The 26,532-nt window shown below is 44.7% G+C and overlaps 1 protein-coding gene across 1 annotated transcript; it reads left to right on the forward strand.

Moving 5' to 3' along the window:
• Positions 1-1,106: 1,106 nt before the first annotated feature.
• Positions 1,107-2,934, forward strand: LOC123447981. Its single transcript, XM_045124734.1, has one exon. It carries the CDS (start codon positions 1,284-1,286, stop codon positions 2,604-2,606), a length of 1,323 nt encoding a protein of 440 aa, XP_044980669.1. The 5' UTR covers positions 1,107-1,283; the 3' UTR covers positions 2,607-2,934.
• The last annotated feature ends 23,598 nt before the right edge of the window (positions 2,935-26,532 follow it).

The raw sequence follows: 26,532 nt of genomic DNA on the forward strand, positions 1-26,532 counted from the left end.
TGGATTTATACCTTGGTTCTCAAACTCAAGGAAATACTTACTGCTCCTGTGCTGCATCACCCTTTCCTCTTCAAGGGAAAAACCAACGCAAGCAAGTCTCCGTCAACGTGTCAATTTCTGGCGCTGTTTTTTGAGAAGTAGCACCACCGTAGGCGCCATTTGCACGCCGCGCGACGAAACACGCTGGCACAACAAAACACGCACTCCAACCTATGACCCCACTTCAAGATTTATATGAATGCTAACCGAGCCGAAGGCGAGCTAGTGTTAGGCCGCCGGAGGCACCGTTTGCATGCCACACAACGAAACACGATGGCACGACGAAACACGCACTCCAACCTATGACCCCACTTCAAGATTTATATGTATGCTAACTGAGCCGAAGATGAGCTAGTGTTGTGCCACCGGAGGCGTCGTTTGCACGCCGCACGACAAAATGAACCATGGCTTTGAATATTGATGAACCGTGCCTCTAAAGATTCATGAAACGTGGCTATACTGATCGATGAACCGTGGCTCTGAATATTGATGAAACATGCCTCTAAAGATTTATGGACCGTGACTTCTCTCATCGCACAACAGGTCCCCATTTGATTATTTTCTTGTATCACAACCGTGCCTCTAAAGATTTATGAACCGTGCCTCTAAAAATTCATGGACCGTGCCTTTAAAGAGTTTTAATATTTAACACTTGCATCAGGGCTGTGAAACTTGAAAGTTTAAAGTTCTACAACCGAGTTGAAAGTTAACATTTGATCGTGTTGAAAGCTCCCTTCCGTAATTTCCCATAAAATCTTAATTTTTCCGAAATATAATGGGAAAAAAAGGAAAATAGGAACCAACGTATCTTGCCAGGAAAGGAAAAACTGAAAACAGGAATGTACGAATCCAGAAACCGGAAAGGAAAAACCAGTAATCTTCGGGGGTGTGTTCCGCGTGCATCTAGCGCACACGACGCTCGATATCTAATTGCTCTTCGGGTACATTTATAACATTTGATAAAAGGTTTAAAGAATAAATAAAAAATATACGCTGAAATCGGGAAGTTGGGAATGGACTGCGCGCAGCGGCATAGAACGCCGGCTCCCTTTCCCTTCCCTTGAGCTGTCTGTCCATTGACCATCTGCACAACTGCCAACAACTTGTTCCCACTTTACAAAATAGCCCCTCCCAGAGCACGCAGCCACAAAGAGGCCCATTCCAGAGCTGAAACAGAGAGGACGACTCCAAATCTCATCTCGTCTTCTCCGCCGCCGGCAAGCCAGCTCGCCAGCTATCCCGCCATGCCTACCTCCCCGGCCGCCTCCGCCGGAGCCATCGCCTCCCCATCCGGCTCCTCCCCGGCCTCAGCCGCCGCCTCGGCGGCCGACCCGGCCACCCCGTCCTGGTGGGAGTCCGTCTCCCAGGCGCGCTCCCGCATCCTCGCGCTCGCCTCCATCCTCCCGCCCCAAGTCTCCCCCGACGTCTCGGCGCTCGCGGACTCCGACCGCCCCGCCCGAGCCCTCCTCCGCTCCGCCGCCGCCTACGACGCCCTCTCCGGGGCGCTCCGCGCGGGGGGCGGCGCCGACGACCCCGCCTGCCACTGGCTCTACGACACGCTCCTCTCCCAGGACCCCGATCTCCGCCTCGCCGCGCTCGCCTTCCTCCCGCTACTTTCGTCGCTCTACCTCCTCCGCCTGCCCCCCGCGCTCCCGTCCTCGCTCTCTGGCTTCGAGGCCGTCCTCCTCGCCGTCTACTCTTCCGAGGCCAAGAACCGCCAGGGAAAGCCTGTGCTTGTTCATATCCCCGATCTCTCCGTCCCCTCCCTGTACCACACTCCGCAGTCTAGCCCCAGCTCGAGATCGCCTCGCCGGCCGCATCCGCCGCCGATCCCCCCTCCTCCGGCCAATGTGGTGGTGGGCGTGCTGTCGCCGCCGCTGGAGCCACAGGCTGCAGTGAAGTCGACCAAGCGCGCGGGGATTATAGGGGTCGCCTTTGAGGCATACTACGCCAAGATCGCGCAGATGCCCCCTGCATCCAAGGTGGATGCCTGCAATGCGGTGGCTGCCTGGGCGGGGCAGTACTGCAGATGCCGTTTTGAGCTTGATGAAGAGTTGGAGGTGGAGGAAGGGGATTCTCTGGGCTCCATGTCGCCATTGTCCACCGATGCCGAGAATGGGAATGGGAAGGCCCTGGAGGAAGAATTGGCAAAGATGCATGTCAACGGAGACAGCAATGGCCGGAATTGTGGTAAAGAAGAGGAGGTAAGGGAGGCAAGGGTGCAGCTCTCGTGGGAGTTGCTGCAGCCAGTGATGAGGGTTCTTGGGCACTGCTTGCTAGCGCCACTGAACCCAATGGAGGTGCGGGATGCCGCCGCAGAAGCTGTGCGGGTTGTCTATGCCCGTGCATGTCATGACCTTGTGCCACAGGCAATCCTGGCAGCCCGGAGCTTGATTGAGCTTGACAAAAGCGCACGCAAGGCTGCCAAGGCAGCAGCTGTAGCGGCTTCTGGAATAATGGTGGCCTCTGGCACAGCTGGAAGCACCGCATCAAGCTCCAGGCCAAGTTCCAAGCCAAACACGCCGAGCAAGCAGCGTAAACCTGATATGCTGCTCGTGTCCAAATGAGGTCAATTGCTCTGCATTTTGTGAAATTGGTTGTCATTGAAATGTCGACAAACCCTAGCATACCTTGCACGCAGAAGATTGTTTGTTATGGCCTGAAAAACTGCTGGCTTTGGTATGTTATGGCTCGAAAGACTGCTGGCTTGGTATGTCGCCAACTCTGTATTGTATGTTAACTTGCCTTATGTAGTTATGTTACTTGTTGCATATAGTTTACGAATCAATATATTTATGATCCTGCTTGTGGGTTGGTGAGGAGATTCAGTTGAAGTGAATACTATTGTTAATGGTCATTGTTGTAAATTTCAATCATATTCTGGTTGTCCATGTATTTCTTGCAATGCTCTGCACTTGAAGATGTTCTGCTTGTAGGGCGCAACCTTTTTTTAAACCGGAACAGTAGGAGAGTTTTGTAATGTACAGTTCTGTTAAAACAGTAGGAGAGTTTTGTAATGTACAACGATGCAAAGGCGTCTAAAAATGATCAAAAGAAGGGTTACAGGTTGATTCATAGCTACTCAGTTTCTGATAGTTAGTACGTAGTATTGATCGAGTTTGCTACTTGCTAGTAGATGCATTGAGTAAGTAATCCATTCCAGGGACATATGGTGGATACCTGGCATTGATTCAGATCCATCTTTCTGCTTTCTTTAGATATTGAGCATGCTTGGTTTGATGCCAAAAATTTGGGGGCGTTGGCTAATTATTGGCTAGTAAGTGGTTGTTTACCAATTTTTCTTGCCAATCTCACATAAAGTTGCCAACTTTTGCCAAGGCTGGGCTTTGCCAATATACATTGGCTAGCCAAATTTTGGTAGTGAACCAAGCATGCCGATCATCACAAATTTCGTAACGGATTTTTGTTTTTCACTTCAAGCATGATTTATAAGTTCAAAGTGTTAGAATGCAGTAATTACCTGCTGTATGAGTTACCTGCTGTATGAGGCTAGATTTTCATCTTTGTGAGCTTTTGCAACTCAGTTTAACATGACGCAACTTGTGCATCATTATGATTGTTTAGCACTTAGTCTACTAGATCATCAGTGCAGCTTCATTGTTATGGATTGGAAAACCATTGGTTTACTTATGCAGGTAACTCTGTATTCTGTGTTAATTGCCTTACGTTACTTGTTCAGTATAGTTCACAAATCAATCTTCACGACTGCATTTGCTGATTGATAATGGAGTGTGCTCCTTCAATATATTGTCAATTTTCTTTTTGCTCTTTGAAAATATTAATTTTCTTTCGGTACTATCTGATGGAAATAGCATAAACTACGACACATTGTGTATTCATGTGTTCCTAGGTTTTTAAAGACACCCCCACTTTGTGACTCATATATTATTATATACAGTCCTATTATTATATACAGTCCTAAAAGTTGATTATTTATTTATGAGTTTAAATTAAGTCATAGTGAAAAGTCCAAAATGAGAATATCAAGATCTGGCCAATTTGTTTTGCTTGTTGCGAGATCTTATGGGTTTCAGCTCTAGCCTACCCCAACTTGTTTGGGACAAAAGGCTTTGTGTTTGTTGATTTGTTGTTGCATGGCAGTGTGATAAAATGTGGTAGTTTTTGTATGTGAAGACACATCATATATCATGTTAGCTGTTCTCAGGTTGAAGTCGATGTAATGGTAGGGACAAGTGTTGACATTTTTCCTTTAGAAGGGAGAGTGTTGCATTCCTTTTTTCATTTTGACAGCCGAAATTGTTGCGTTCTATAGTAGGTGATGTTCGATTAGTGCATTATAAAGCAACTCAATGCGTATTTGAACCTTGAAGATGTAATTTGGCACATCATGACTCATGAGCATTATGATGGCACTCTTGCTGTGGCTCAGTAAGCCGTTGGCTTTGGATGTAGATGTAACCAACTCTGTATTTATAGGTTGACTTGCCTTAGGCTTTGTTCGGTTCCACCGAAAATGAGAGGTATTGGCATGGGTTGACGATGATTAAATCCCATCTAGTACAAATTCCACCCCATTCCCCTCCAATCCACCTCAATCCACTTGGAAAGTGGATTAATCGAACAAGGCCTTGTGCTGTTCCATATAGTTCATGAAATGGGTTTGTTGTAATATCACTGTCATGAAATGGGTTTGTTGTAATATCACTGTCAGTACGGACTCGTAGATGTTTCTTTGGGGAATGGGGTTTATTCCAAGTCTGCTAAGTATTTGTAACAGCTTTACTGGTGGTCTAATGCATTTCAGACATCCTTGTTAGACTTTAATCATTGGCCTAGTCGTTTAGATCACCTAAAGGCATGATAAACAGAGGGAAAATTGGGTTCTTACCACCAATGGAAGACGCCATTGGTGTAGGCGATGCGAAGTCCCGTGCCTGCTTGATCCAGGTGTGATGCAAGTCGAACATGCATGATGCAGGCTCGGGGTAGATGGTCGTAGCGGGTAGCGCCGTCCCTCCGGACGCCACCTACACTGCAGAGATTGGAGATGGTCTTTCCGTTGTGCAGCGCTTCTCCAGGTCGATTAGGGTTGTAGGGAGCAGGAGTAAACCGTACGTGAATGGATCTCTCGTAGGTGTCAGCTGCTCCTCCATTTGTTTATGTGCGTTCGCGACAGGGGACCAAAACCACTTGTTGGTTAGGGTGCCCCCAATTAGGGTGCTTCTGTTTGATGAGAGGAAACGATCGTTGGATCATGGCCCCTCTCCTTCACGTTGTTACTTATCCTTTGTTTATCCCTTTTTTTCTTTTCTTTACAGCCCGTTGGGCCTTAGATCAAATACCAACATTCTCCCCCTTCATCGTTAGCCTCAATAACTTTTGTCCATTCTCCATAGGAATGATATACTAGAGTAAGGTGTTACAACAACAAATGAAATGCCATTGAACCGCCATACTCATAGCACACATCCTATTTCGAAGTGGAATACATATTACTTAATGGGGAGTGGTTATATTAGTGGTCCCATAATTCCAGAATCAAGAGGCTTCCAATAATCCCATGCCGACTACATGCTCACGAAATATATTGGGTGGTAAGCATTTAGTGAGCGAATCCGCAAGCATACGTATAGTACTGATATGCTTAACATTAATAGTTTGATCCTAGATTCTATGTTGAACAACACGATACTTTAGGTCAATGCGCCTGGCAGCAAACCTGCGGGTTCATTATCACAGTACAATGCCAGTGATTTGGAAATGTTGTCAACCACTTTAAGTCCGGGAAGGAAATTCTTTAGCCATACAGCCTGTCCAGTGGCTTCAAAACATGCTATAAACTCTGCATGCATCACAGATGAGACAACTATCGTTTGCTTGGAGCTTTTCCACGATATGGCTCCACCAGCGAGTGTGAATATATAACCCGACATGGATTTCTTGCTATCCACACACCCGACAAGATCAGAGTCTGAGTAACCAATAACTTTCAGGTTATCGGACTTTTTGTATGTAAGCATGAAATTTTTAGTACCTTGCATATAACGCAAGACTTTCTTTGCGGCCTTCGAGTGGTCCGGTCCTGGATTAGATTGAAATCTGACAAGCATCCCGGTTACGAAAGCTAAGTCAGGGCGTGTACACACTTGAGCATACATGATGCTTCGACAGCCGAAGCATAAGGAACCGACTTCATCTGATCAACTTCATTTTGGTTTCTTGGACATTGGAATGTCCCAAACTTATCACCCTTGACTATGGGGGCAGGTGAGGAAGAGCACTCAAGCATATTGTATTTCTTTAGTACTCTCTCAAAATATGCCTTCTGCGATAGTCCTAATGTTTCGTTGGACCTATCTCGATGAATCTCAATGCCAAGGACATACGAGGCTTCACCGAGATCCTTCATGTCACAACTGGAGGACAAAAATCTCTTGGGCTCATGCAGCATATCTCTATCACTGCAAGCCAATATAATATCATCCACATATAGGACTAAAATTGTGAACCTACTGCCTTTGAATTTAACATATATGCAGTTGCCCACTTCATTTTCTTTAAAACCAAAAGTTCTAATAACCTTGTCGAACTTTAGGTACCACTGCCTTAAAGCTTGCCTCAAGCCATATATGGATTTCTTTAAACGACATGCCATATGTTCTTTTCCTTCCATGACAAAACCTTCAGGTTGAGTCATGTAGACTTCTTCTTTTAAGTCATCGTTCAAAAATGTCGTCTTGACATCCATTTGATGCAGCTCTAAATTATAATGAGCTACAAGTGCCATGACTATTGTGAAAGAATCTTTTGCTCACACAGGCAAGAAGGTTTCCTTATAATCGATCCCTTCTCTGTGTGTAAAACCCTTTGCCACAAGTCTCGCTTTGAACCTTTCGACGTTCCCTTTGGAGTCATATTTTGTTTCGTAGACCCATTTGCAACCTACCCTTTTGGCTTCATCGGGAACTTCTACTAAGTCCCAAACATCATTCGAGCTCATAGATTTCAATTCGTCTTCCATGGCGACCAACCATTTGGATGCGTCTTCACTTTTAGTGGATTCTTTATATGAGGTCGAATCTTGTACCTTCCCTATGTCATTTTCATCCTCACACATGAAAGTGACATAATCATTGGAGATAACCTTTTCTTATCTCGTTGTGATCTTCTCACAAGCTCATTAGTATGTGTATTTCTTCTTGCCCGAGAAGGTTGAGGGTTAATATTAGGTTGAGGATCATCATTTGGTTGAGAGTCCTCATCATGAGGAGGATCTTCATTATGCTGAGCCTCCTCGTTAGATTGAGGATCCACTTCAGGTTTGGGATCACCAGTAGGTGTCTCGTGCGTGTTAGTCATAGGGATAAAGCTCTCTTGGATAGTCGGGGATGGAACATACATCCGTTTCTCCTCAAGATCAATTGCCCTAACCTCCGTGACTTCATTATCCTCAAAAAATACCGCTTGCCTGGTTTCCACAAACTTGGTGGTGTGACCTGATAACCCACAAGTATAGGGGATCAATTGTAGCCTTTCTCGATAAGTAAGAGTGTCGAACCCAACGAGGAGCTAAAGGTAGGATAAATATTCCCTCAAGTTCTATCGACCACCGATACAACTCTACGCACACTTTACGTTCGCTTTACCTAGAACAAGTATGAAACTAGAAGTACTTTGTAGGAGTGATAGGATAGGCTTGCAAGAAAGTAAAGAACACGTAAATAAAACTAGGGGTTGGTTAGATAAAGAAACAACTACGAGTGTCTAACGAGTGTGGAAAAGTGGTGGTAGGAGTTGCGGAATTGTCCCTAAGCAATTGACTACGTTACTAGATCGATAGCAAGTATCATGTGGGAGAGGCCTCTGCTAGCATGTCATCCCTTACTTGGAATTCTATGCACTTATGATTGGAACTATTAGCAAGCGTCCGCAACTACTAACGTTCATTAAGGTAAAACCCAACCATAGCAATAAGATATATTGGCCCCCCTTCAATCCCATATGCATCAATTTCTATGCTAGGTTTGAAGCTTCTGTCACTCTAGCCTGCCAATACATAGTCCTATCAACATACAATAACCCTATGGTGTGATCCACGCGCGCGATCATATGATGGGAACCAAAGGACAACAACATAACCACAAGAAAATTAAACCAATCATAGCAATTCATGAATCACCGATAGGACAACGATAATCTACTCAGACATCATAGGATAGCAACACATCATTGGATAATAATATGTAGCATAAAGCACCATGTTCAAGTAAAGCGTACAGCGGGTTGCGGGAGAGTGAACCGTTGAATATAGATGGGGGAAGATGATGGAGATGTTGGTGAAGATGACGGAGGTGTTGGTGTATATCGCCGTCACACGATGATGTCCCGAGCGGCATTCCGGCGCCGCCGGGAGAGAGGGGGAGAGAGCCCCCCTCCTTCTTCTTCTTCCTTGACCTCCTCCCTAGATGGGAGAAGGGTTTCCCCTCTGGTCCATGGTCTCCATGGCGGCGGAGGGGCAAGAGCCCCTCCAAGATTGGATCTCTCTCTCTCTCTGCCCTTCTGTTTTTGCGCTCCCAGATTCTGCGTTTCACCGTTTCTTAAATTCCCGGAGATCCGTAACTCCGATTGGGCTGAAACTTTAACACGATTTTCTTCCGGATATTATCTTTCTTGCGGCGAAAGAAGGGCTCCAACCGCCTTAAGGAGTGGCCACAAGCCTGCTTGCCGCGGGCCCACCCCCTGGCCGCGGCGACATGGCTTGTGGGCACTCCGTGCATCGCCTCGCGTTGATTCTTCTTCACAAAAATCATAAATATTCCAAAAAAATCCCCGTAAGTTTTTATTACGTTTGGACTTCGTTTAGTATGGATATTCTGCGAAACAAAAAACATGCAACAAACAGGAACTGGCACTGGGCACTGGATCAATATGTTAGTCTCAAAAATAGTATACAAAGTTGCCAAAAGTATATGAAAGTTGTATAATATTGGCATGAAATAATCAAAAATTATAGATACGACGGAGACGTATCAACATCCCCAAGCTTAATTCCTGCTCGTCCTCGAGTAGGTAAATGATAAAAAAGATAATTTTTAATGTGGAATGCTACCTAGCATAATATTGATCATATAATCTAATCATGGCATGAATACTAAAACACGAGTGATCCGAAGCAATAGTCTATCATTTGACATGAAGACAATAATATTTCAAGCATACTAACAAAGCTATTATGTCTTCTCAAAATATCATGGCCAAAGAAAATTATCCCTGCAAAATCATATAGTCTGGCTATGCTCCATCTTCCCCACACAACGTATTTAAATCATGCACAACCCTGGATTTAGCCAAGCAATTGTTTCATACTTTAGTGTTCTCAAACTTTTTCAACTTTCACGCAATACATGAGCGTGAGCCATGGACATAGCACTATAGGTGGAATAGAATATGGTGGTTGTGGAGAAGACAAAAAGGAGGAGATAGTCTCACATCAACTAGGCGTATCAATAGATATCAATGTGAGTGAGTAGGGATTACCACGCAACGGATGCACTAGAGCTTATAAGTGTATGAAAGCTCACAAAAGAAACTAGTGGGTGTGCACTCAACTTTCTTGCTTACGAAGACCTAGGGCAATTTTGAGGAAGCCCATCATTGGAATATACAAGCCAAGTTATATAATGAAAATTTCCCACTAGTATATGGAAGTGATAACATAGAAGACTCTCTGTCATGAAGATCATAGTGCCATTTGAAGCACAAGTGTGGAAAGAGGATAGTAGCAATTGTCCCTTCTCTCTTTTCTCTCATTTTTTTGTGGGCTCTTTGGGCTCTTTTTTTATATATATTTTTATTTTGGTGGGCATCTTTGGCCTCTTTTTTGTAAATGGGCTTCGCTGGCTTCTTTTATTTCCTCACATGGGACAATGCTCTATTAATAATGATCATCACACTTACAACTCAATACTTAGAGCAATGATGACTCTATATGAAATGCCTTCGGTAGTGTACGGTGACAATGATCTAGCATAGCAATGACATCAAAAAACGGGCAAGCCATGGAAACATCATGCTAGCTATCTTACGATCATGCAATGGCAATATGAAAGTGGTGGCATATGTCATGAGACAGAATGGTGGTAGTTGCATGGCAATATATCTCGGAATGGGTATGAAAATGCCATAATAGGTAGGTATGGTGGCTCTTTTGAGGGAGGCTATATGGTGGGTGTAATGCACCGGCGAAAGTCGCGCGGTACTAGAGAGGCTAGCAATGGTGGAAGGGTGAGAGTGCGTATAATCCATGGACTCAACATTAGTCATAAAGAACTCACATACTTATTGCAGAAGTCTATTAGTCATCGAAACAAGGTACTACACGCATGCTCCTAGGGGAATGGTTGGTAGGAGTTAACCATCGCGCGATCCCGACCTCCACACAAAGGATGACAACCAATAAATAAATCATGCTCCGACTTTATCACATAACGGTTCACCATACGTGCATGCTATGGGAATCACAAACCTTAACACAAGTATTTCTACGCATACACAATTACTCACTAGCATGACTCTAATATCACATATTCATGTCGCAAAACTATTGCAAGGAATCAAACATATCATATTCAGTGATCTACAAGTTTTATGTAGGATTTTATGACTAACCATGTGAATGGCCAACTCCTGTTAACTCTATAAATAGGTATAAGTGAAGCATAAGAGTTTAATTCTTTCTATGAAAGATATGCCCCTCTCTAACAAATATAAGTGAAGCAAAAGAGCATTCTACAAATGGCGGTTTTCTATGTGTAGGGAAAAACAGGCAATCCAAACTTTAAATGATATAAGTGAAGCACAAGAAGCATTCTATAAAGACAACCAAGGACTATCTCATACCAGCATGGTGCATAAAAGAACAAGGAAAAATAAACACAAAAGACGCTCCAAGCATTTGCACATATCATGTGCCGAATTAAAATATTGCTCCGAGTAAAATTACCGATAGATTGTAGACGAAAGAGGGGATGCCTTCCGGGGCATCCCCAAGCTTAGACGCTTGATTCTTCCTTGAATATTACCTTGGGGTGCCTCGGGCATCCCCAAGCTTAGGCTCTTTCCTCTCCTTATTCCTTCATCCATCGTGCTCTCACCCAAAACTTGAAAACTTCAATCACACAAAACTCAACAAAACTTCGTGAGATCCGTTAGTATAATAAAATAAATCACCACTTCAAGTACTGTTGTGAACTCATTCTAAATTCATATTAGCATTATATATACTGTAATCCAACTTCACCATGGTTCATACCCCCCAATACTACCCATAGATTCATCAAAATAAGAGAACAATGCATAGAAAACAGAATCTCTCAAAACAGAACAGTCTGTAGCAATCTGTATATTCTGTATACTTATGATATCTCAAAAAATCTGAAAAATTACGAACGTCTGGAAAATTTGCATATAAATCAGCATAAAAAAGAATCAACTCAAAATCTCTTCCATAATAAAAATGAAAATTAATTTCGTGAGCAGAAAGTTTCTGTCTTTTCTCAGCGTGATCAACAACTATCACCCAAACTAATTGTAAAGGCTTTGCTTGGCACATTATTTTTAAAATACAAAGGAATTGTACAAGGGGATAATTATTTTTGTGAGGAACTTTCATGAAAAATTCTACATTGTTTCCATGAGCATGAACACAAGTGTTCAAGGTCGACCCTCACTTCCGCAATGCATCACCTTTCAATCGCTTCTCTTTTTGAAAATGTTTTAAGTTACCCTCTATATTTTTTTGGTTTTTAAACTAAATAAAAGCACTCAACAGAAATAAATGACTCTCTAAAACTTCCGGGTTGTCTCCCAGGCAGCGCTTTCTTTAAAGCCATTAAGCTAGGCATAAAGTGCTCAAGTAATGGATCCACCCGGATCCCAAGGTATATCAAATCCAATTTTAATTAGCAATGATTTGAAATTTAGTAGTGAGCACAAGGTAACATATATCAAGCAATGACGAAGTCTAACTCTCTTCCTATGCATTGGCATGTCATAAAAGAACAATTCATGCACACCAAGTAAAGGCCAATACATAGCATAAGCAGTTTCTTGCAATTTTATCGTATTGGAAACATAGAGAGGTGCAAATGTAGTTCCTCTCTCATAATAATTGCAAATAGGAGCAGCAAGCACATGCATATTATATTCATCAAAATCATCATGTGTAACATACAGAACTATAGCTAGCTCATCTTCACACTAGTAGAAAACAGGGCTTTTGTCCTAGTTCATAAGGGCCTTTAGTCCCGGTTCTTGAACCGGGACTAATAGGTCGTTACTAATGCCCCCCCCCTTTAGTCCCGGTTCTTACACGAACCGGGACAGATGGGCATCCACGTGGCCGCTGCGGGCAGCCCACGCACGGGGGCCTTTGGTCCCGGTTGGTGACATAAACCGAGACCAAAAGGCATCCACGCGTCAGAAGCTGGCTGCAGCTGAGGTTTTTTTTTGAAAGTGGCTGGTTTTGGGGTTTTGGGGGTTAATTTAGGTTGTTATTAGCGAGCTAATAGAGAGAAGTGTCCTCTCTTATTTTTGTGCTTGGTTTACCAACGCTACTGCTATGTTCATTTCACCCGCTGATATATAATAACTCTTAATGCTCGCATCATACATCATCATATATAATAACAAGTCCTACTAATCATGCATCATCATACAACTTCTACTCGTTATTAATAACAAGTCATACGATCATCATACTCATAGTCATCGAACCCAACCCTACATAATTGTTCTTAGCACATCATCAGTATCAGGTAGACGTAAACACACTTAAGATAAAATAGCATAAACAATATAGACCCTGGCTCTCCATTATGAAGAATGGAGATCATCCTGTCTCCAATTCTTGCGCTTCGCTTCCTTTTGCTTCCAAGAAGCTCCTTACGACTGTCCATACATTTTTTCCATTCTTTGATTGTCATGTCTCCACTTCTTTTAGAAATCCGGTATGGACAGTTGAGATTCGTAGGATGACCTGGTTGTATGTTCCAAACATCAAGGCGACCGTGCGTATACATCAGATGAGGCACACAATCATTCGGGATTATCTGTTGAAAAACATAGTAATAACTTCATAGTTAGCAATGATGTATAGTAGTTTTAGAAGTATGCAAAAAGATGCACGGATGTCGTAATAGTAAAAAATCTTACCAGGGTATCTCCATGGTAGTTACCGTAGTTCAACATGTGCACTAGTGGCACGTATTGACCATAATGTTGAGGAGTTCGATTGTAGACATTGTAATTCTCAAGATCAGTACAAAATGCGATCAGATGATTTTTCTCCTTATAAGTTAATTCGGAGCCATCGGTGTAGTGGGTTTTGTCTACCATCTTCCGCACATTCTTTGAAGAATGAAAATAAGTTGTCAATGGAAATAAGCTGTCAACTATTTTGAAATAAACAATATAAATTACTTAATAACTATGTTAAGCTCACATGGGAGAAGAATTGGAGGTGTATCCACAAGGACCCAAATGTCCATATTGTCTTGCTCGATTGTAGGATCACCAAGATCCATGGTGACAAGCATACCCTCATCAAAACCATACATCTTGCAAAGTGCTTCCCAATTTTTGCAACCAAAATGGGTTACACTCTCAGCATTGTACAGCTTTACTTTAAAATCCACGCCATGATGGGTCCTTAGGAGAACTTTTTTTGGTTTCCATACTTTCATGGTCTTCAAAACCCATCCTCTCCAAGACATAGGGTCTTGCATAGCATGGGATAAGCTAGTCGAATTGGAAAAGATGAAAAATACACGTTAAAATAGTTGAAATCGTGCTTAATTACGAAAAAACTATTATTGTCGTTGCGTACCGTATGAACATCGGAGGTCTCCTTGAGCTTAATGCTGAAGCGCCAATCTTCGTCCAGCTCAATGAACCTGTCGCACATACCTCGGTCGTCGTGGCACCAGTCGCACTCCCCCGGGCGGTTTTCGTCGCCCGAGTACGACATTTCCAGCCTATGTTCACAATTCAAATATTAAACTTGTACAATTAAATATATGTACTAAAAAACCTAAATTAGATCATTATTATTAAGCACGGGTTGACTATCGGTGATGGTACGTAGCTCCTCCTTTCATTCCCGAGTGCATTATTACACCAAATTGTCTAGCACACGGGAATGAAGGAGAAGCTACCCCCACGACGGCGTGGATGATGGAGGGGGCTACTAGATTTCTGCATAGAGTTCTCTTCAATTTTAGCATTCAAAGTAGGAGTACTTTTCCAATATGAGCATTCAATAAGCAAAACCAAATCGTAAAATAAAGTAGTATTCAAATTAGCATGCATTCAATTATAACCAAAACTACATCATCTCTTGTGTTCGTACATCGTCGAATATTATCACTAATACTCCTCGAATACTATCATACATATAGCATCGCTAATACAGCTAGAACCGTAGCGCCCGACGGGTATCGTCGCGGGCGGTGGACACCCAAAGATAAGGAACCATCACAGGATCATAGCTCCAGTGAGATCCCTGAAGAACCTGCCAGGTATTGTCGAACCTGCCCTCCAATGCAACCATGTAGCGACGGACGTGCTCGTCCTCCTTGCTGACACGGTGACGTACCACCTCCGCGGTGTCCGGAAGCCTCGGCACCGTCACTGGCCCACGCGACCGCCACCAAACAAGGATCGGGTCAACAACGGGCTGCCTCATCACCAACCTACGTCCCCCGGAAGGTAGCACCTCCAATACTAGACCGGCGGAGCCCAGTACCGAACATGGCCCTGATCAAGCAGGCCTCCACTACCAAGTCGACGACGACGAGGATACGGGATAGGCATCATCGACGTCGATGCGGGAACTACTTCTATATGTAGTTAAATAAAATAGTTTTATTAATTAAATCAACTAGTTCAACTACTAAGCACTTACTATAAATAAATAAAGTAGTACTTACTAAAAACAAACTACTTCTATATATAGTAAAATAAAGTAGTTTATTAAATCAACTAGCTAGTTCAACTATATATGAAACACTTACTATAAATAAAATAAAGTAGTACTTACTAAAAATAAACTAGTTTAACTATAGTTCTATTATTTTTCTAACTAATTATATTAAACACTTTCTCTTCTTATTTTTTCCTTTTTCCTCTATTCTAAATATGAACATATTTATAAATGACTTTGATCATGCACAATTTTCCTATACATACACAATATGAACATATACATAAATTGACAAAGAAAATACTATGAACAAAAAAATCATTAAAATTCTATGAACAAAATTACAACAGAAAAAAATCATAAAAATTCTATGAACAGAAAAAAATCATAAAAATTTGACATATTCGATCTTTGCATATATATGAACATTCAAACATGCATATTCAACAATAATATCACCAAAAAAATCTTTTAATAGAAAAAAATCTAACACAATATGAACAAATTAATTACACAGTATGAAAAAAATCTAACACAAAAATCTATGAACTACACATCTAACAAAAAAATCTATGAACTACAAAAAAATCTATGACAAGACATTGCACCACATCACTCCTTAGCCTTGGTATGATTTCTCGATCGATCACCTTCTGAGAGATTGCATTGAGGAATGCACATAGCTTCACAATGGCTAATCGAACGTTTTCCGGTAGAATCCCCCTTAATGCAACCGGAAGTAGTTGCGTCATAATCACGTGGCAGTCATGAGACTTTAGGTTCTGAAACTTTTTCTCTACCATATTTATTATTCCCTTTATATTCGACGAGAAGCCAGTTGGGACCTTCATACTAAGCAGGCATTCAAAGAAGATTTCCTTCTCTTCTTTGGTAAGAGCGTAGCTGGCAGGACCTTCATACTGCTTTGGAGGCATGTCGTCTTTTTCGTGCAAACGTTGCAGTTCCTCCCGTGCCTCAGCTGTATCTTTTGTCTTCCCATACACGCCCAAGAAGCCTAGCAGGTTGACGCAAAGGTTCCTCGTCACGTGCATCACGTCTATCGAAGAGTGGACCTCTAGGTCTTTCCAGTAGGGTAGGTCCCAAAATATAGATTTCTTCTTCCACATGGGTGCGTGTCCCCGAGCGTCACTCGGAACAGCTAGTCCGCCGGGACCCTTTCCAAAGATTACGTGTAAATCATTGACCATAGCAAGTACGTGATCACCGGTACGCATGGCGGGCTTCTTCCGGTGATCTGCCTCGCCTTTGAAATGCTTGCCTTTCTTTCGACATTGATGGTTGGTCGGAAGAAATCGACGATGGCCCAGGTACACATTCTTCCTGCAGCTTCCCAGGTATATAATTTCGGTGTCAGCTAAACAATGCATGCATGCGTGGTATCCCTTGTTTGTCTGTCCTGAAAGGTTACTGAGAGCGGGCCAATCATTGATGGTTACAAACAGCAACGCGTGCAAGTTAAATTCCTCCTGTTTGTGCTCATCCCACGCACGTACACCGTTTCCATTCCACAACTGTAAAAGTTCTTCAACTAATGGCCTTAGGTACACATCATTGTCGTTGCCAGGTTGCTTAGGGCCTTGGATGAGAACTGGCATCATAATGAAGTTCCGCTTCATGCACATCCAAGGAGGAAGGTTATACATACATAGAGTCACGAGCCAGGTGTTGTGATTGCTGCTCTGCTCCCCGAAAGGATTAATGCCATCCGCGCTTAAACCAAACTATACGTTCCTTGGGTCACGTGCAAACTCATCCCAGTACTCTCTCTTGATTTTTCTCCACTGCGACCCGTCAACGGGTGCTCTCAACTTCCCGTCTTTCTTACGGTCCTCACTATGGCATCACACAACTATCCAGCGTTGTATGCCGTTTTCATCATTGCAATAAGAATAGTGTTATAAAATACTCCCTTCGTTCCAAAATAAATGTCTAAACCTTAATAGAACTTTATACTAGAGCTAGTATAAAGTTAAGACTGTTATTTTGGGACAAAGGAAGTACTTTACAACAAATCTTATGTTACAACATAGATGATGTTGCTATTTGTTTCTCATTATTTTTGCAATATGGATGTTGTTACGCTTTTCTTACAACATAGGTGATGTAGGAAGACAATTTTGTAGCATACTTGATGTTTCAGAAGAAGAAACGCAGAGGACAATGTATACACGTGTCACAGAAGCGGCTGAAGGCAACATTCCCCTAATAATCTCTACCTAATAATAATAAGATGGGAAATGTTCCTGTCCGGTTGGCCTGCCTAAATTTCTGCCCCACACGCTAGACGTGAGAGAGAGAGAGAGAGAGAGAGGGAGGGAGGGAGAGAGACAGAGAGAGAGAGAGAGAGAGAGAGAGAGAGAGAGAGGTGTAGCCCTGAAGAGATCGAGGCGATGGCGGCCACGACATCGGCGACGGGCGGCGGCCCCTTGCCCCTTACTCCTCTCCTCCTCGCCGTCGCCAAGGTGCGCCACCGGGCAAAGCCCAGCTGGCGTTGGCGGTGGCGAGACTTCTTCTCCCCACTGCTGACGGGAAAGACGCGGGCGGTCTTCTCAGTGGGTGGCGGCGCGCTCGTGGCGGGGCGCGACGGCGCAGGCCAGGGTGGCGACGGTGGGCTCCTGTGTGTGCTCCTGCTGCTGTGGTCCTCGTGACGGCGTGAGGGGCTGCCTCAGGCGTGCCTGTGGTGTCTGCGGCCCCGATCTGGCGAGGTCAGATCTGATCGCCGGCGACATGGGTGGTGCTGGGCTGCTCCCCGACGGAGGTGGCTGACGCGGGCTGAGGCATTGGATCCAGCTAGCTCCGCTCCTGATCTTCGCGATGGGGTAGCTCATGGTGGTGGCGCTGGTTGTTGGTGTGGTCGCAGCACGATGACCAGACTCGACGACAGGGCGCGGGGGTGGAGGTTCCTGGCGGTGGCGGCTTGGCTTGTCGGGACCTTGGCCTGTGGCTGCGGGTGAAGCTGGTGAAGGAGATTCAGATTCGGGGAAACTCTTGATCGGCCTTGCCCGGTTGTGCTACGGCGACAGAAACCCTTCTGTCGTCTCTTGAGCTTGCGTTGGTTTTTCCCTTGAAGAGGAAAGGGCGATGCAGCACAGAAGCAGTAAGTATTTCCCTCAGTTTGAGAACCAAGGTATCAATCTGGTAGGAGAATCGCGTCAAGTCCAGAGTACCTGCGCAAACACAGAAGAGCTTGCACCCAATGTTGCACCCAATGCTATAAAGGGGTTGTCAATCCCTTCTAGATTGATTGCAAAGTGAGATCTGAAGACGGAAAGTGCAACAAAGTAAAATTGTAAGGCTGAAAATATGGTGTGAAGTAGACCCAGGGGCCATAGTGTTCACTAGAGGCTTCTCTCAAAATAGCAAATAATACGGTGTGTGAACAAATTACTGTCGAGCAATTGATAGAACCGCGCAAAGTCATGACGATATCTAAGGCAATGATAATACATATAGGCATCACGTCCAAGACAAGTAGACCGATACTTTCTGCATCTACTACTATTACTCCACACATCGACCACTATCTAGCATGCATCTAGTGTATTGATTTCATGACGAACAGAGTAACGCTTTAAGCAAGATGACATGATGTAGAGGGATAAACTCAAACCAATGATGAAAACCCCATCTTTTTACCCTTGATGGCAACAACATGATGCGTGCCTCGCTACCCCTTCTGTGACTGGGTGAGGTCACCGCATGATATGAACCCAAAACCAAGCACTTCTCCCATTGCAAGAATCATAGATCAAGTTGGGCAAACAAAACCAACAACTCGAAGAGAATTACAAGGATATGAAATCATGCATAAGAGAGATCAGAAGAAACTCAAATAAGATTCATAGATAATCTGATCATAAATCCACAGTTCATCGGATCTCGACAAACACACCGCAAAAGAAGATTACATTGGATAGATCTCCATGAAGATCATGGAGAACTTTGTATTGAAGATCCAAGAGAGAGAAAAAGACATCTAGCTAGTAGCTATGGACCGAAGGTCTATGGTGAACTACTCACGCATCATCGGAGAGGTCATGGTCTTGATGAAGAAGCCCTCCGTATCCCAATCCCCCCTCCGGCACGGCACCAGAACGTGCCCCAGATGGGATCTTGCAGAGATAGAAGCTTGCGGCGGCGGAAAAGTATTTTCGTGGATCTCTCCCGCAGTTTTGGATTTTTTTTTGAATTTATAGGCAGAAGAGGTAGGGCAGACGAGCCACAGGGGCCCCACAAGCCTGCTAGGCGCAGGGCCCCGTGGCCGCGCCTAGGGGGCTTGTGGGGTCCCCTGCTGGCCCCTGCCTTGGTTCTCAAGTCTGGCTCGTATCTTCTGTTCCGGAAAAAATCTTTTCGGAAGTTTTATTCCGTTTGGACACCGTTTAAAATCCTCCTCTGAAAAGGGTCAAAAACACGGAAAAACAGGAACTGGCACTTGGTACTGAGTTAATAAGTTAGTCCCAAAAAAGATATAAAAGGCATACAAAACATCCAAAGTTTAACAAGATAATAGCATGGAACCAACAAAAATTATAGATACGTTGGAGACGTATCAAGCATCCCCAAGCTTAACTCCTGCTCGTCCTCGAGTAGGGAAGTGCTAAAGACTGAATTTTTGATGTGGAATGCTACCTAGCATAGTTGCCCTTTGTAACTTCTTTCATGTAACATGAATGTTCAGATCCGTAAGATTCAAAACAATAGTTTGCCATTGACATGAAAACAATAATACTTCAAGCAAACTAGCAAGGTAATCATGAACTTTCGAAATAACAAGGCCAAAGAAAGTTATCCCTACAAAATCATATAGTCTGGCTATGCTCCCTCATCCCCACACAACTAATTTAAATCATGCACAACCCCGGTATTGGCCAAGTAATTGTTCTCGCACTCTTACTTTCTCAAACCTTTTTCAACTCTCAAGCAATACATGAGCGTGAGCCATGGATATAACACTATAGGTGGAATAGAGTGTGGTGGTGGTTGTGAGACAAAAAGGATGAGATGGTCACATTGACTCGGCATATTAAAGGGCTATGGAGATGCCCATTAATAGATATCAACGTGAACGAGTAGGGATTGCCATACAAAGGATGCACTAGAGCTATAAGTATGTGAAAGCTCAAAAGGAGAACTAGTGGGTGTGCATCCAACTTGCTTGCTCACGAAGACCTAGGGCAATTTTGAGGAAGCCCATCATTGGAATATACAAGCCAAGTTATAGAATAAAGATTCCCACTAGTATATGGTGGTGACAAAACGAGAGGCTCTCAATCATGAAGAACATGGTGCTATTATGAAGCACAAGTGTGGAAAAAGATAGTAGCATTGTCCTTTCTCTCTTTTTGTTTTTTTTATTTGGGCTCTTTGGCCTCTTTTTCTCTTTTTTTATGTGGGCAACTTTGGCCTCTTTTTTTTATTTCCTCACATGGGACAATGCTCTAATAATGATGATCATCACACTTTTATTTACTCACATCTCAAAGCTTAGAACGATGATGACTCTATAGGAAATGCCTCCGACAGTGTACCGGGATGTGCAACGGTCTAGCTTGGCGTATGACGTTGAAACATCTCGCTAGCTATCTAAAGATCATGCAATGGCAATATGAGAGTGATGACACAAGTCATGAGATGGAACAGTGGGAGTTTCATGGCAATATATCTCAGAATGGCTATGAAAATGCCATAGTAGTTAGGCATGGTGGCTGTTTTGAGGAAGGCATATGGTGGGTTTGTGCACCTGCGAAAATTGCGCGGTACTAGAGAGGCTAGAAATGGTGGAAGGTCAAAGTGCATCTATACCATGGACTCACATTAGTCATGAAGAACTCACATACTTATTGCGAAAGTTTTTATTAGTAATCAAAACAAAGTGCTAAACGCATACTCCTAGGGGAAGGGTTGGTAGGTGTAAACCATCGTGCGATCCCGACCTCAACACAAAGGATGACAATCAATAGATCAATTATGCTCCGACTTCCTAACATAGCGGTTCACCATACGTGCATGTTACGGGAATCACTAACCTCAACACAAGTATTTCTAGATTCATAACACCCTACTAACATAACTCTTAATATTACCAAATCCACGTCTCAAAACTAATTGAGAGGAATCAAACTTCTCTTTCTACTCAATGCACATGAAGGTGGAAGTTTTATTGTATCCTCTTTGGGTACCTATCACCTTTGGGACTATTTTCATAGAACAAACCAACTACCAAGTCATTCACCGCCGTGCTCTAAAAGATCTAAGTGAAGCACAAAGAGCAAAATTATCTAGCTCAAAAGATATAAGCGAAGCACGATGAGCATTCTAGCAAAATCACGATGAGTGCATGTCTCTCTCAAAAGGTGTGCAGCAAGGATGATTGTGAAACAACAAAAATAAAAGACTCCTACGATACAAGACGCTCCAAGCAAAACACATATCATGTGGTGAATAAAAATATAGCTCCAAATAATGTTACTGATGGATTGAAGACGAAAGAGGGGATGACTTCCCGGGACATCCCCAAGCTTAGGCTTTTTGGTGTCCTTTAATTTGGCTTGGGATGCCTTGGGCATCCCCAAGCTTGATCTCTTTCCACTCTTTATCCCTTTGTCCATGAGAACATCACCCAAAATTTGAAAACTTGACAACACAAAACTTAAACAGAAACTCGTGATATCATTAGCACAAGAAAACAAACTACCACCTCTTTAGGTACTGTAGCAAACTTGATTTCTATCCATATTGGTGTTGGATTACTGTATTCTCACTTTTCCATGGCTAGTACCCCCCGATACTATCCATAGTTTCATCAAAACAAGCAACCAACTCAACAAAAACAAAATCTGTCAAAAACGGACCAGTCTGTAGCAATCCGTATACTTCGTATACTTATGGTACCTCAAAAATTCTGAAAACTTACGACTGCCTGGGAAAAAGGCATATGAACCATCAGCAAAAAGAATCAACTAAAAAGCTCTTTCTGAATAAAAACGAAAAATAATCTCGTGAGCAAAAAGTTTCTGTCTTTTTCCAGCAGGATCAAACAACCATCACCAAGACTAGTCATAAAATTTTTGCGTGGCTCAAACACAAAAAGAAACATAAAAGACACAATCATAACAGAATTATGATGGCGTGGACGCAACAAAACAGAAAGAAAAAGATAAATTCATTGGGTTGCCTCCCAACAAGCGCTATTGTTTAACGCCCTTAGCTAGGCATTGATAATTCAATGATGCTCACACAAAAGACAAGAATTGAAGCACAACGAGAGCATCATAAATCATGTGAAAAATCACATCTTAGTCTAACATACTTCCTATGAATAGGAATTTTATAGGAAAACAAATTGGCAAGATAACCAATAGTGACCGAATGCAAGGAAGAAGAAAGAGACAATAGGAATCTCAACATAACGAGAGGTAATTTGGTAACATGAAAGTTTCTACCACAATATTTTCCTCTCTCATAGCAATTACATGTGGGATCATATTCAAATTCAACAATATAGCTATCACAAAGGATATTCTTTTCATGATCCACATGCATGCAAAGTTGACGCTCTTCAAAAATAGTGGGATTATCATCAACTAAAGTTATGACTTCTCCAAACCCACTTTCAATATTATTGCAAACATCATATTCATCATGAGGCTTAAACAAATTTTCAAGATCATAAGAAAAATCATCGCCCCAATCATGATTATTGCAACAAGTAGTGGACATAGCAAAACTAGCATCCCCAAGCTTAGGGTTTTGCATATTTTTAGCATGATTGTCATTAATAGAATTTATAATGAAATCATGCAATCATGCTTTTCATTCAAGGAGCCCTCGTGAATCACTTCATAAATTTCTTCATCACGATTTTCAGATTCACGCATCTCAAGCAAAACTCCATAGAGAAAGTCAAGTGCACTCAACTCACTAGCAATTGGTTCAACATAGTTGGACCTCTTGAAAAGATTAACAAGTGGATGAGGATCCATATCTGTCGTGGGTATAAGCCTGACAGTAGATGTGTGGGGTACGAATGAGATGGGCAGTGTCCTAGCTACGACGAGGTTGTATGAGTTCAGGCCCCTCTACGGTGGAGGTAATAGCCCTACGTCTCAGTGCTCTTGGAGCTGGTTACCGAGTGTAATATGGAGTACAATGTTTTTCTAACCCTTTTACCAGTGGGGGAGGGCGGCTTATATAGAGTGCGCTGCCCTCCACAACGGTTCTGATTCAAGGGTGGAGTAGTGGTGATTGAATGCATGCGTTACAGGTAACGTATGCTATAAATGCTAGTTAATGCACCCGGAAACGTACGGCAGTTTCCCTCCAGGGAGGTTACGACGCACCGAGTGTGTCCAGTCGGTAGGTCCGGTGTCCTCCGACTAGATGATTCTGGGCCCGTTACCGACTGGATGATGGGGACACCTTAATACAGTCGGGCATACTTAAGGTCCTGTCCCTTGCGTGGGGTAGTCCTTGGGTAGGACCTGTAGGACAGGCCTATGACCCTACCCTAGGACTATGACCCCATCATTAGTCCCCGAATGGATTGGGGTTGAAACGTCAAAGCAGTGCTCGATGCTCAGATCCGACTGGACTAGGTTCGGCTTGGGTGTTGCTTGCCTCTATCCATTCTATCTCTCTTGGCCGATGATCCGAGTGAATGTGTTTTGCAGAACGGAGTGTCGGGAACCGAGTGCCTTCGCGACATCTTTTGACACGACCGGTCAACTGACAGCGGCGGATTTTCCGGGATCTCAAATTTCGGGTTCCGCGCGCTTAGCGGGGGCGACGTCAGCGCGCTCGAGTAGCGCGAGACTCCTCGATCCTCGCACCTTCAACTCTTCCGCCGATATCGCCGCGGCTGGTTGGGCGGATAAGATTTCGGGCCCGCTCGCCAGCGACCCAGTCGGTGTTCTATTTAACTCCGGCCGACGAGACCCTTCGGTTACGCTCGCCGAATCCTCTGCTTTCGCTTGCTCCGTCTTCCTCGCCACCTCTAGTTCTCATACACCTTTCTCTTCCCATCCTTCTCGGAAGCTTGCCATCGCCGCCATGACCAAGGGCCAGACCAGCAAGATGGAGGCAAGGAAGAAGAAGGGCAAGGCGGCGGCTGCCCAGCGGCGGCAGCGGCCATTGCCAGCGGGATGGATCCAGGGAGATTTTCTCCCCTCCACAGTGACGGAGGGGGACCTGCTGGAGCTGGTAGAGCACGGCCAGCTCGTGCATAAGTCTTGGAGGTTGCCGGCGGACGACGAGGTTGAGCCGGCGCCATGGGAGGGGGAGCGCGTCTTGCTCCTCAGCCACGTTCACCGAGGTTTCTCTCTGCCCCCCCACCCTTTCTTCAAGGGTATCATGAATCATTTTGGTGCACACCTCCACCATTTCCCTCCGAATGCCATCGTCCACCTTTCTGCCTTCATCGTTTTATGCGAATGTTTTATCGGTTGCCCCCCTCATTGGGGTTTATTCAAACACATCTTTTCCGTCCGCCCCCAAACCATAAAACGTCTTTGTCAATCGGATGACAAGACGCATCTCCTCCAGCTCTGTGGGGGTTTAGGGTTTCAGAAGAAGAATCGGAGTATTTACCCTGCTCTGTAGTTGAGTGAGTCGGTTAGGAACTGGCAGTCGACGTGGTTCTACTGCCAGGACATAGCCTGCCCAAACGCGTCGACTGGGCTGCCTCCATTCCGTCTAGACCGCCCCGCTCCACCCAAGCAACTCGCTCTCTCGAAAGCGGAGAAGAAAGACATCCAGCCTTTGGTTGAGGCACTCGCGGATGTTGTCAGGAGGGGGGTCACTGGGATGGACTTGCTGGAAGTCTTCATCGGTCGGCGAATCCAGGCCCTGCAAGCTCGCCACCATGCTATGTGGCACTACGCAGGACCTGAAGACTCCACTCGGACCAACGTGGAGGGCATTCTCGAGGAGAAGGTGACCTCAAAGGTGCTCCAAATCACGGGTCCCTGTGAGAATCCAAAGGGGGCCCACCGAGTGGCGCCTTATGGTGCGGACAACCCTCCACCGAATCAGGTGAGTAGCATTAGCCGAGCGCGTTGAACTACCTTGATTTTAGCAACTCATTTATATCTCCGCGTGATGCTTAACGTTTCCGACTGCAGGCGTGGACCAACTGGTTCTCCCCCATCTCGAGCGGGAAACTGGAGGAGGAAGATGAAGAAGGCAGCCGGGAGGGAAGCGTGGAGAGCGACGAATACATCTTCGACAGCGGAGAGTCAGAGGAGGAAAACAGCGAGGAAGAGGAAAAAGAGGAAGAGCCAAACTCGCCGCCTCCGCGGCCAGAGCATCGGAATAGGCGTCGGCAAGAGTCTGCTGTCCCTTCAGTTCCCCCTGTGTCACCGAGTGTCCCGCCTGCTTCCCCGGCTGCACCGAGTGTTCGAGGTACCAAAAGAGCCAGGGACGCAGCCGCTGAACCTGCGGGCCAGTCCTCCAAGGCGCCCAAATCGAGCGGGTCCAAACCTCAGAAGGCTCTGCCGCGGATGAGGGTGACCATCCCCGTCACCTCCACGTAAGCGAATCTAGTTTTCGGTCCTTTCTGTTGACCGAGTGAACTCTTGTTTTACAAGTAGAATGGTCTTCATTCGACAGGGTTGCCACTTCTGCGACCTCGCCGGCCTGCCAAGGGGACGACCCCATGGACGCGGACAATGTCGTTTCATCACAGCTAGGTACGTTGTGGGAGAGTCGGGTATTTTATTCCTGCAGACTGCGCCATCTCTTTCTTCTTATGAAGCACTGTGTTATTCGGCTTGTCAGGGGGGAGAGCTGACCCGACCTCGGAGCCCGTCGAAGAGCCTGTCCCTGAGGCTACTCCTCCTGCCGCCGCCCCCGCCACCGACACTCTACCAAACGAAGCGCCTCCACCGACTGAACCGGCGCTGACGGGTGAGGAACCTACGGGGGCGAACCTTGGGATGAACCAGGATCTCCCCCCGATTCCCGGTTCGTCACACGCCGAATTCAACATTCGGTGTGTCCCGGAGGAGCAGGTGGGAGAGGTCAAGGGGACCATGGTTCGGGCGGAGCTGATGGCCGGAGAGGCCAAGAGGGTTTATGACTCCGCTGCAGCTTTATATCAGCGGAGCTTGGAGCTGCGCGATGACATCCGAGTAAGTACCCTAGTAAGTACTTACTTTTCTTCTGTAACCCACTGGGTCTTGTCGTAGTCTGTTGTTTGCAATGGGTTCACTCTGAGTGAACCCAGTGGGTGTAGTCCTCGAGACTTCTGTCGACTGCTTGCACCGACAGTTGTCTTTATACATTTGGTCTTTATTTTTGTCGTGTCCGTAGACAAGATTTCTGAATGCAAGTACTTACTGCAGTCGGAGAACTCTTGTAGTAAGAGTTCCCTAGAGTAATCTGCACACAGGTGGAGTAGCTTTAGCCTCGGAGGCGTAGGTGAAAACGTGCACCTCAATAGGGCAGACCTGCTTGAGGTGCATGCCAGTGGGGTCACTCTTAGTGAACCCACTGGGTGTAGTCCCCGAGACCGC

Source organism: Hordeum vulgare, chromosome 4H, assembly GCF_904849725.1.
Source record: "Hordeum vulgare subsp. vulgare chromosome 4H, MorexV3_pseudomolecules_assembly, whole genome shotgun sequence".
NCBI classification, from domain to species: Eukaryota; Viridiplantae; Streptophyta; class Magnoliopsida; order Poales; family Poaceae; genus Hordeum; species Hordeum vulgare.

Coding starts and splice junctions, on each gene's coding strand:
- LOC123447981 (XM_045124734.1), top strand. CDS start 1,284: ATGCCTACCTCCCCGGCCGCCTCCGCCGGAGCCATCGCCTCCCCATCC.